Source organism: Mytilus trossulus, chromosome 3 (genome assembly GCF_036588685.1).
Source record: "Mytilus trossulus isolate FHL-02 chromosome 3, PNRI_Mtr1.1.1.hap1, whole genome shotgun sequence".
NCBI lineage: Eukaryota > Metazoa > Mollusca > Bivalvia > Mytilida > Mytilidae > Mytilus > Mytilus trossulus.
This window is the reverse complement of record NC_086375.1, coordinates 57010216-57023434: the sequence shown is the minus strand read 5'-3', so window position 1 is coordinate 57023434 and position 13219 is coordinate 57010216. Positions and strand designations below refer to the sequence as shown.

The 13219-nt window shown below is 31.9% G+C and overlaps 1 protein-coding gene across 1 annotated transcript; it reads right to left on the bottom strand.

The window, feature by feature from the left end:
- Nucleotides 1-7344: 7344 nt before the first annotated feature.
- On the bottom strand, nucleotides 7345-13185 carry LOC134711933 (GTP cyclohydrolase 1 feedback regulatory protein-like). The gene is made up of 3 exons (XM_063572951.1): nucleotides 13050-13185; nucleotides 9980-10074; nucleotides 7345-9257 (listed from the first exon to the last, which is right to left on the bottom strand). The coding sequence occupies exons 1-3, from the start codon at nucleotides 13083-13085 to the stop codon at nucleotides 9119-9121; spliced, it is 270 nt and encodes an 89-aa protein (XP_063429021.1). The 5' UTR covers nucleotides 13086-13185; the 3' UTR covers nucleotides 7345-9118.
- Between the last annotated feature and the right edge of the window lie 34 nt (nucleotides 13186-13219).

Here is a 13219-nt window from a genome sequence, read left to right as displayed (position 1 = left end):
TCTAATGCAGTATTTAAAATTTGAAATCAGTACATTAAAATAATGGCTCCATTGATGAATCTGAATACGATTTATTTGTGCAATTAAGTTAATTGTCAATATATTGTAAATATATCTCTAATGTTGAAATTTTAATGGTCAATATTCGATACTTACTATGGTAAAATAATTTTAAATCAACGACACGTGCTTTTCAAATATTGATGTAAGGTATCAGAGAGATAACTTCATTCCAGTAAACATTTAAAGTTAATGTTCTTACAGGAATGTATGTAGTTTTTTCTGCTATTTTTGATCAAGAAAATCATATTGAATAGAAATGACATTTATAAATGAAAGGTTTACAAGTATTTTGATGTGAAGTGCCAAAGTACTGACGGATATCATTCGGTACTAATGAAGAAAATTAAGTTAAAAGAATTAAGAAGAAACCCTGCGTATAAGTGTTAACCTCTGTCAGTTTTTCTGATTTAGTTCTTTTTTATATATTCCAAAATCAACAAAAACAAATGCCAGTATGTTTTCTTTTTGTATCAGCGGCCATGTTTGTTACAGATCAAATAAATAAATACAAGTCACATTTAGGTAAAGATTTGGTTATTTGAGACCATGTAATTTCAAAGAGTGTTTATATTACGCCGATGGACAGACGATAACGACGGGTGATAGTAATAGCAATAGCTTATCTGGTCATATAGAGAAGGTGGTCCAAGTAGAAAAGGTTTATTGTGCAGCCAGATAGGTGATTAGCAAAGTACAGAGTCAAATGCATTCTGTAAACCTTTGTATAAAATTAAGGATGTGTGGTATGATTGCCAATGATAGAGCGATCCATTATAGTTCCAATGAAGCTGATATAAGAAATTAAAGTCAACCGTACGGACATCAAGTTGAACATGCCGTACATTCAGCTATAAAAGAACTCGATAGGAATAAAATATACGATTCAAACGAAAAATAAAACAGCCCAAGTTAAACACACCAGTATACGAACAAATGTTTAAAAGACATGACCGAACGGCAAGCACTTAACTTGGAACAGGCGCATAAAAATGTGGGGGATTAACACATAGGTGAGCAATCCTGAAATTGTGTGGTACGGAAATCCTGTCTTAATAATTTATCACTTTTACATAAATAATGTTAATCAAACACTAAATCGCTGGCATAGCAAACACGATATGAAATATGCGCACATTAATAAGGGACAAAAGGAAAATCCCCGTCCAAACAGGAGAAATTAACATTTATGGAAGACAAAATCAATTATTTTGCCTCTGCCCATAGGAATATCAATTGTCGAAACATATCATTGCCGAAATGCATATAAAACGTATATATATAGATGGTGTTTATTTTTATCACAGTTTCGGTAGGTATAGCATATTGTTTTCCATTGCAGAAGAAACCCTTATAAAAGTTCTGCATCCAGATTTTCCCAAGAACTGTTTAATCAAATGAGAGACCTTATGTATGATAAGATTGTGTATTAGAGCTTTTGACAGTCCAAAAATAGTAAATGTTATTATTTTCATATGGTTTATTACAAATGATGATTACAAGTACTTTAATAGAAACAATAGATTGAACAAGTAAAACGGCTCAAAAATATCGTGGAATTCATACTAGAAGCTGAACTCTTTGTATTGTGCTACCTCCAGTTAACGAAAAATGTATTTCGGATTATACAATTACCAGTAAAACAATTTGACATTTTTTGAATGAGAAATGATAAACATTTGAATCACGAAAAACATCATAAACGCAAACACAAGAGTGCACATACTAAAATTTCTCGTTTTCTTTACTAATCATCGATATAAGGTTGATAGCTCTAAATATAAAGCTTTATTAAAACTATCACATAAACTATTAACATTAACCAAGACAAGAGTGCAGACGGTGGAATGTCTCACCTTCTTTACTATTATGTTGATGGTCCTAAATATAAAGCTTTATTACAAAAGAGGGACGAAAGATACCAAAGGGACAGTCAAACTCATAAATCTAAAACAAACTGACAACGCCATGGCTAAAAACGAAAAAAGTCAAACAGAAAAACAATAGTACACATGACACAACATAGAAACGACACGAACCCCACCAAAAACTAGGGGTGATCTCAGGTGCTCCGGAAGGGTAAGCAGATCCTGCTCCACATATGGCACCCGTCGTGTTGCTTATGTGATTACAAATCCGGTAAATAGTCTATAATAATTCAGTAGGTCACATTCATGAAAGGGAGGGGGATTGTAGTTACGACGTAAGGAACATATCCGATATCATTTGTGAAACGGTTATTCCATAACGGTCAACTAACTCGTGATGGCGTCCGTAAAATTTACGAAGGGATGATTTCAACTGCACCATTTGGAACTCTTGTGTTTTAAATAGCTTCCTTGTGAGCAGTAACCCTCTAATCATGAAAATCATGATAGGAAATGCAAGAACGGGAATATCGTATCAATTTGGAGATATATACCCCGATGCAGGTGCTGCTGGAATGTTGCTACTTAGAAATGGAAAGTTCACAATTGGAAAGCTGAAATGTCACATAAAGAGTGTAGTAAAGGCTACTCACATATTATAATAATGGGAGATTATAATTTTCCAGAAATAAACTGGGACAGTTGGAATTCACCAGGTAAAAGTACAGAAAGTTAGGAATACAATTTTTTATAGAATTTACGAGAAAACTTCTTATTTCAACATGTTACAAGACCAACCAGATGGAGAGGTACCAATACCTCCAATACCCTAGATCTGATTTTAACAAATTTAGATCAAATTTAGAATATCGAAGTCCACTGGGGAAAAGTTATCACTGCACTATGAAATTTGAATTAAGTTGCTACAGAAATATTAAAAGTAAACCAAAATTAATTAAATTATTCAGTAGAGGAATACATAAAAATAAAAGAAGAATTAGATAAAATAAAAATTACTACATAAAGAAAATAATATAAACGAAAACTGGAGATCAGTTTTAAGTATAATTCAAGATATGAACAAAAAGTATATACCAACAAACGAAGGAAAACAACTTTCCAATGGATAAAAACACCATAGATAAAATTAAAAGGGAAAAACGACCCGATGGTGAAGAAGGAATACAATAAGATAAGGAATCAAGTAAAAAATAGAGTAAATAAGTTGAAGAGGGAATATTAGAAAAATCTATCTGAAAAAGCTAAAGGAAACCCAAAAGCTATCTGGAATTATATCAAGTCAAAAACTAAAACCAAAGAAGGAATTAGGGAGTTACATCAGGATCCAGAAGACACAAAATCAGATAAAACAGAAAATAACAGCAAAAAGGCCAAATTACTAGTAGAATACTTTTCCGTTGTATTCACCAAGGAACCTGATGGAGAAGTGCCATCACCAACGCCGGTATAAGTAACTTATGTAATGTCAAATCAGAAATTATAGGAGGAAATAGTGCTGAAACACTTTTTAAAAATGCATTAAAATAGATAAATATCCAGGTATGGACAAACTACACTCCAGGCTGCTTAAAGAGATTACTGAATTATTGGCAAAACCGTAATATGTAATATATATAATTAATCACTTGACAGTAAGACAGTAACTACTGATTGGGAAAATGCTTTGATAAGTGCAATATTTAAAAAGAGGAATAAGTCACTAGCCAAAAACTATAGGCCAGTCAGTTTGACATCAGGAGTATGCAAAATAAAGTGAATTTATCATAGAGCGTATGAAAAAGAACAACCTTTTCTCTAAATCGCAATACGGTTTTATTGCAGGAAGTTTAACTGATCTTCAACTAGTAGAAGTGATCGATAAGTGGATAGAGGCACTAGATCAAGGATTAGACATAGACTGCATATATACCGACTTTATAAGGGCCTATAATAAGGTGCCACATAAAAGATTAATAGTCAAAATCAAGAATCTAGGTGTCAACGAAGATATAGTAGGGTGAGTAACAAGCTTCTTAGAAGATAGGACCAAAAGATCATAGTGAATGGTGAAGAATCAGACTGGGCTAGCGTTACATCTGTGATACCCCAAGGATCAGTACTAGGACCACTACTATTTGTTCTATATATAAACGAACTTCCAGACCACGTGGATTCTGATGCATACCTATTTGTAGATGATACCTAGATCTTTAGAATTATAAAACCCTGAATGACAGACAAATTCTACAAGAAGATCTAAACAAGATGGGATCATGGAGTGACAAATGGCTACTCATATTTCACCCGGAAAAATATATGTAAGAAATTTAATAACACTGACTATCCATCAAACTATAGTCTTCTAAATCCTTTAAAAGTACAGGTTAAAGAGGGAACAGATATAGGAGTCCTTATCGACTCAGAGCTCACCTTTGAACACATAAGTGAAAAAGTGAAAGAGGCCAACTCCGTATTTGCAGTTCTTATAGAAGAACATTCAAATACTTTGAATCGAGACATCCATGCCATTATACAATGATTATAACCCACCTTGACTATGCCAGCTCAGTCTGGTACCCATAAGAAATAAGAAATCGACAAAATAGAAGGTGTCCAAAAAAGGGTAACAAAACAATTATCAGGTCTCAAAGACAACATCAGCTATCCAGAGAGACTTAAAAAACTAGGCATACCAACATTACCTAATAGGAGAATAAGAGAGGATATGATTCAAAACAATGTAGGATACTACAACAAAGAAGAAAGCTCAATTTTAAGACAGGCAGACGATTCTCAACAAAGATATAGTAGCAGGACCAACAGTAATAAAGTCATTCATCAAAGATTCCGATCCAATATTCGTAAACACTATTTCTCTGTTAGAATTGCTAAAACCTGGAACAAACTACCATATAAAATAACAATATCACCATCCATAAATGCCTTTAAAACTCGATAAGACATATTTTGGTTTGACGAAGAGATACCGGTATATTAAAATGACTACAGGGCAGAAATATTCGGAAATCACGGACAAAACAGTAATAGAAATACACTAAATTATGAGTCTGGTGAAGAGGAACCTGTACAGGAAATCAACTATAAGTAACTATTAACTTAACATTAACCAAGAAAAAAAACCATTGATTAATGTACCATGAAAATGAGATCAATGTCAGATGAACAATGCTAGGCATGTAGTTTTTAAAAAACCCAAACCCAAACATAAAAACTTAACACTGAGCAATAAACCGTCAAAATGAGTTCAAGGTCAAATAAAACCAATGCAACTGACATATAGGTCATAAAATATTTCCATACACCTAATGTAGATGACCTATTGCATATAGTAATAGAAAAAAACACTCAAAGACTTAGCTTTGACCACTGAACCATGAAAACGAGGCCAAAGTCAGATGACAACTGCTAGTTGGACATGCATACCTTACACTCCTTCCATACACCGAATATACTAGACCTATTTCTGATAGTATCTGAGATATGGACTTGACCACTAAAACTTAACCTTGTTCACTGATCCTTGAAATGATGTCGAGTTCAAGTGAAAACTGTCCGACGGGCATGGGGACCTTGCAAAGTACGCACATACCAACTATAGGTATCCTATTACTTATAATCAGCGAGAATTTACATTACAAAAAATCTTAACTTTTTTTCAAGTTGTCACTGAACCTTGAAAATGAGGTCAATGACATTGGACATGGTACTGACGGAAACTTCCTAACATTAGGCATCTATATACAAAGTATGAAGCATCCAGATCTTCCACCTTCTAAAATATAAAGCTTTTGAGTAAGTTAGCTAATGCCGCCGCCAGATCACTATCCCTATGTCAGGCTTTCTGCGTCAAAAGTTGCAGGCTACACAAAAACTAATGAACCATGAAAATGAGATCAAGGTCAGATGAACCATGCTAGGCAGGCATGTACAGTTAACAATCATTCCATGCAACAAATATAATTGACCTATTGCTTAAAGTTTAAGAAAATTACAAAAAATTAACACTGAGCAATGAATCTTGTAAATGAGGTCAAGGTCTAACAAGTGAAACTGCGACTGAGCTACTGCTCACTGATGATACCCCCGCCGCAAGTGGATAATATAAATAGTGTCAAAATATGCAAGTGTTCGGTTAACAGGAAGATGTCGAGTGATGAATCTGAAAACACATCACACGGTATAGCTGACTTAGATAAACCCTGAAACCAAATTTCAGAAATCCTTGTATTGTAGTTTTTGAGAAAAATGCGACGAAAAATATTCATGGGACGGACGGACTGACGGAAGGACAGACAGAGGTCAAACAGTATACCCCCCTTTTTTAAAACGGGGGTATAATAAAACCTGCACGACTGCTATATAGATCTTAAATATTTCCATACACCAAATATAGTTGACCCATTGCATAAGTATTAGAAAAAAGAAGAAACTTTAATCACTGAACCATGAAAATGAGGTCAAGGTAAGATGTCAACTGCCAGCTAGATATGTATACCTTAAAATAATTCCTTACTTAAAATATAGTAGACCTATTGCATACAGTATAAGAAAAAGACCAAAACACAAAACTTAACTATAACCACTGAACCATGAAAATGAGGTCAAGGTGAGATGACACATGCCAGTTGGACATGTACATCTTACAGTCCTTCCATGCACTGAATAAACTAGACCTATTGCTTACAGTATCTGAGATATGGACTTGAACACAAAAACTTAACATTGTTCACTAATCCATGAAATGCAGGGTACGCACATACCAAATATAAGAGAGAATTTAACATTACAAAACATCTTTACTTTTTTTCAAGTAGTCACTAAACCATGAAAATGAGGTCAAGGACATTGGACATGTGACTGATGGAAACTTCTTAACATGAGGCAACCATATCCTAAGTATGCAGGATCTAGGTCTTCCACTTTGTAAAATATAAAGCTTTAAAGCCGCAAACATGTCTTTTCCAGCCAGATTCTGTAGGTGCCTGTCTTAAGTTATGAGCCTAAAATTCAGTTGTTGTTATTTGTGCATGTCTGTTATATTTTTTTTTACAAAACTGTTTTATTTTGAATTAGACCCTTATTGAATTATATCATATTTTTCATGTTGGGACCTTTAATTTCGACTATAAGGTAGGTTTTTCCTTAATGTTGAAGACCCTGCAGTTGCCTATAATTGCTTAAATCCACTTCATTTGAACCTACATGGAAAGTTGTCTCATTGGCAATCCTACAACATCTCCTTATTTTTATATTTAAGACTGAATCGTGAATATTGGTGTGCAATTTGACAATATAGATGTCTTTAGTGAAGGTTCATGATTCTTTTCATGTGTGCTGATATCAGAATTAAGAGCTATGATGTATTTTGAATTAGTGAGTAAATATCGTATAATATAATATGTTTAATAAGGTGTTTAGGATAAGAAGTTAATACATGAAACAAAGCTTACATATAAACTGGAAATTTAAGATGATATTTGAATTCGTGTATGGTCACTTTGGGTATAGCTTGTATGATCCAAACACATAAAATTTAATCCCTAGAACTAGTCTTGGTTCCACTGATAACACAATGAAGAATGAAAGAAAAAAATAATCACTGTTTTTCCTTTTTTGTATTAATAATATGAACTGTTTGTAGTTGGATATCTGTTATAAACTTATTCATTGACATTTAGGTTTCTATTGTGTTTTGACTAGAGGTATAAATTAACTGTTTAAATAAGGTTTGCATTATTCAAAACATTAAGTATTTCTTCCTAAAGGCACAGATTTTCTTAGTCTACCAACTATTTTGATTGAGCATAACTGATGAGAAGCCTGGTTAAAAATTGTATAAAACATTCCAGTACTTTTTAAGCTAGTAAAATAACACATTTTTTTCTCTCCTCTGTGATGCTTTTAGAGCAATTAATTTTGAGTCTCCATTTGTGTTTTTGTTTTTTATTTTATTGAGGTTAAACCATATTTACTTTTAATTATATTATAATAATAACATAAATAACATATAAAAAAAGCATACCCTAATATTTCATACAAAAACACAACTTGTTGTAAATACAGCATAATTTATAAAATATTGTAATTTATGTAAAAATTAGACCCATATTAAACCAGATATAAACCTGCTTGAGTACTAAATGAAATATCGTTTGTTTGAATCATTTTTATAAGCTCTCAAATTTTCAATTATTCAATAAATCTAGCATACAAAATTGAAAAATAATAAAATTCTCTACTGGAATGATTTTCAAAAAAAGTGTCCCCACACTAAAGCATATAACAAATGCTTTTTCCTAATGTAAGGCTACAGATACTGATTCACTTATGAGAAAACTACAATTGAATGATGACAGGGTCTGACATAATAAATAAACAGCAAGTACAGATGTTAGATTTAGGAACGATAGAATTATATACCCCTGTCATATAATGGAAATATAGAATACCCTTATACATGTGTGTGTCATAAAATTGTATACTGGTAGCAAATATCAACAGTAAATGGATTTATGTAATAATCTTTATAAATATCAGGGGAAATCACAACATACAATTTCTATGCATTCCCTCACAATTTCATTTTAATCACAGCAAATGGTTAAAGTTTACATAGAAATACTATGAACTTTTATTTCTGATACATTCATCAGATCACACTGGTCCATTACTGTGGATTCATTTATTTTCATGGGTATCAAATTTTGTGGATCGATGAAAAAAATTGCATTTTTGTGGATATTTGAATTCATGGTTTTGTCAATCAATTTCTTGACAGATGATACACCAGTGTAACAACATAGAGCCAATTTAAAATCACATCATACTTTAAATTCAAAAATTATTGCGATGTTTTTATTATTACCAAAAGAGTGACAGGGTTATAATAGCAATAATTCAAATTCGCATTAAGAAATATCTCATATGAATTAAACAGAATTTTCTCAATATCACAAAAATTAGAATTGCATTTTAGTCTAAAGTTATAAAATCCCCAAAATAAATTCAAGCCATAATTTCTGAATTTACAGTATCATTTTATGTTGCATACATTCCGTAAAATTATATCATAATATCATAACATTCACATTTACATGTATATATAACCCAATATCAAATGTCTATTCAATCTCACACATCTTTTCTTTAAAACTAGATATACATGTGTGTTAACTTGTACTCTCCTCAGGTTTGTTTAAAGTCCATATACATGTCTGTCCAACCCCAGTCATAGACACTACCTTGTAACCTTTCTTTTCTAGTTTGTTAAGCACTACCCTGGCACAATCTTCACTTCGCCACTCTGTGCTGTAAATAAAGCAGGATCATTTCAGGTACATTTATCAATTCTTTACAAGATAATATTTTATTCCACTTTACAAATTTTCATACCATAAAACTATAAAATTACTGGAGTATTTCTATATGATTTACTTAATTTTTCTTTAAGGCTGTGTATGGTCCCTTTATTAATATCAAAGCTGATTTCATAAATTGATTTGGATAGCATCGATAATAGCTGACCTAGACATTTAAGTGAGCTTTTATAATTTAATTCTAAATCTAGAGAAGTACTTGTCCTTCAAAAGTCTAAATATAAAGAATAATTAATTAGGTCAATGGAACATTAGGTCTTACAGGATAATTTGCTGGCTTTAATAACTTGATATTCATAGGTCATAAAAGACAAGTACTTCTCAATAAAATTTCATATAATTTTCCAAATTGTATTGACTTATTGTGACTGTTAAATAATAAATCTATTGAGATACATGTACATATATCAAATCAAAGTAACTTTAAAATGGTCACTTGAGTATAAGAAAGAAATCCAGGTCAGGTGATAATGACCTCCTAACAAGTTCACATCATAAGCTGCATGCATACCCTTGTGAAAGAAACAAAAGGACTGGTGTATAACTTTGTACTAGAAAAAGTAATACCAGTGTCTTGTGATTCATGATTTTCTTGCAGTTGAGCAAAAATAGTATAATCAGCTTTAAAGTTTAGCATTTTAAATAAAGACTTACAAATTATTTCCGAGAGCTTTCATTTTGGTAGCACCAAGATATTCCATCAACTTAGGTTCACTCCATTCATCACCAACAAATGTTGGACCACTTTCCTACAAATAAATAATATATATATAAGAATGAAAAATCCAGAAGTTGTAGGTAGAGCTTGGAGGTAATGCAGTTCTAAAAGTCTTCATACAGAACCATTTTAAATGGGATAAAAGACAGGGTTTGAACAATCTAGCAGAAGAAACATGGTACACCAAAATTACTCATTACTGACCTAGACTTTTATTTTCATGAACCAAATGGTAATCAGAGTCACTTGCCAATCAGTAAGTACATGTATTTATCAAAGGAAACTTTAACCAAGTAAAGGAAATATACATGTATGCCATTTTCTAGATAAAAAGAAACCAAAAAGAACAAAAGAATATTCAGTTAATTGTGATCTCTTGTTGTGGGTCAATGGTAGACCTTGCCTTAAATGTGATGCTTAAAAACATAATTATATAAGATCTGTATATGTATACTACATTCCAAATCTGACCAGCCAAGAATAATTTAATAGAATCTATTATTAATCTGCTTGGTCAGTAATTCTTTAAAGTTTGAATCCTTTTCAAGATATTAAGGTTGAATCTTTCCATTAAATGCAGTGAGCTTTAGAATTGTCCCATACTGTGGTTTCAATAATATTCACAGGATACCAATTTTTCATGGATTTTGTGGGATAACACAAACGTGGGTGAACTACGAATTTCAATACTCATATATGCTGACATTTAGCTAGCTGTTTTCTGCTCTTTGGTCAGGTTGGTGTCTCTCTGACAATTTCCCTATTTCCTGTCTCAATTTTATTCCGTCATTGGCAAAACCACAAAATCAAATATTCATGATAACACAACATTTCAACAATCAACAAAAATATTTTGTATCCATGAAAATAAAAGAATCTACAGTATAACTTAACTAGCGTTCTATATTCTATCCCTAACTATTTTGTTATCAAATGTATATAGTTTTATCACAATTTAATTTTTCAAATGTACATGTACGTTATGTTGATTTTTTAATTTTGTTATTTTTGATTTAGTTGCTAAAGTGTAAATTATAAATTTTATAGTTGACACCCGGCGAATAATCTTCAATAATTGAAGGATCGCTAGACACCTTCAGAAGAAGAATAAGAACTATAAAATGGATGTTCTTCTGCCTTTGACCAAATTCACATCATTGACACACATGCAAAGAACTACCTTCTACTGGCACTTTAAAAAAATTTGTCAATGTAAATTGATACCTGATTGGGATTATAATACCCATTTAAGGGTATAGTACACAATTATGAGAATCTCAACAAAACACAAAAAAGTTATTTTTATAAATGTTTACAGAGAGGGTGGTAAAGGGTTATTTTCGTGCAACGTTTTCGGCCTTTTTATTTCACATGTTTTTCGTGTTTTGATGTTTTATTTCTCGTTTTCTCATGTTTGGTTCAATGTGCGTGCTTCGTATTTCCCCTTATTTATTTTCCGTGTTCCGTGTCGGTGCTCTTAATTTCTACTTCTTGCATTGTTCCACAATTGATTAAAAAGTAAATTGGAACTAACTCAAAGTCAGGGAGTTATAGTACCTTTTAAAACTTGTTTAATATATCGTCTCGTATTGTGTTTTCGACCGTCCGACGTTTTCAACCTAATCCTACTTCCACTTCCTGTATGCTGCGCATGCCCGCATGACGTCATATTCTGCTGCTATACATAGTAACAATAGCAAATGATACTATGTGTGGTGAAGATTTTTCAAATAAAGTTATTATATTAATTATTTACGTTTTTTTATTTGATATCACATTTTTGTACCCTTTTCACTAATGCTAGTTTTACCTTCCAAAAGAATCGGTCTAAAACAAACGAATTTTCTAAACTTATGGCAGAGGTCTTTTTGCATGCAAAGTTAACTTCAAGGTCATTAAGTCACATGACTGTCAGGTGGTTAGTTGTAATACTTAAAGTTAATTTGAATACGGAAATACGCATGCTCCTTACAGCTTTTTACCGAAAAAATAAAATATCAGTTAAATTTTATTTACAGAAAAAACAGTGTCAGTAGAAATTACAGACAATACTCACCAACCTCACTTCACCAGTGGATTAACCAAAGTATTTAACAAAAACATGAATGTATACAAGACCATACAAGGCTTCAAAGTGCCTCATTCTGAAATGTGTACATTAAATTGTCCAAAAAAGACATAAAAATAATATTTTGTATCTTATAGTTGTATATTATTTAACCATTAAATTCTTTAAGTCATAAGTTTGATCGCCTCTAACACTTTGATATTAACTTTAGTATCAAATTTATAAACATGTCGTTTCTGACTTTTAACCCCTTTTTTAAATAGGTCGAAAACACAAGACGCTTGTTTTTGTCAACAAAGGTGCCATCGATCTAATGAACTCAAATGAAAAAATAAATTAAAGATCGAAATATATTTCCAATACAATTATTTTATGCACAAGTATACTAGCGACTCTCAAAATATTAGGTATGTCTTCGTTCAAACATATCACAGGGAAATTCGGAAAAATATGTTAGTAGGTCGAAAAAACAATACATGAGAATAATAGAAATTGATGTATATTGTTACCATTCTACTTTCTATTGTATAATTATTTGTATGCTATACACGTAATAAAGTCCATCATAATAAAAAAAAAAATTCAAATCATATGTGAGTACAAATGTAGCATACGCTTAAAGGTGACCACAAGGTCTTTATGTCCATTAACAATGTCTACATGATCTCCAAGAACGGCTGAGTAATAACTGCTGGTACTTTTTTTCTTAATATTTACAATTTTATTTCTCGTGCTTTGTTTTTCCCTATTTTAATTTTTCATTCTACGTTTTTGCGATTTTTAATTCACGTTTTTCCGTGTTTAGTAACCCCCCCTTTATCACCCTCTAGAGATTGTCTGTATCCTACCACTACCAGACTGTGGATATCACCCTCTAATATGTTGCTTCAAATTTTGTGAAGTGAATGATTGAAATAAGTATATTTGAAAAAAATTACCAGCCGTATTTGTGTACTGATGATTATATGTGGCATTGCAAAGAGAAGATATTTGTACTTTGTAAATCTAAATGTCAAAATCTGTTGCTGGTCTTAGTTGTCTCCCTTGTCACAATGATTTTCAACAACTCAGAGATTTCAACTTCTTGATTGGTGCAATTTTCATCTAA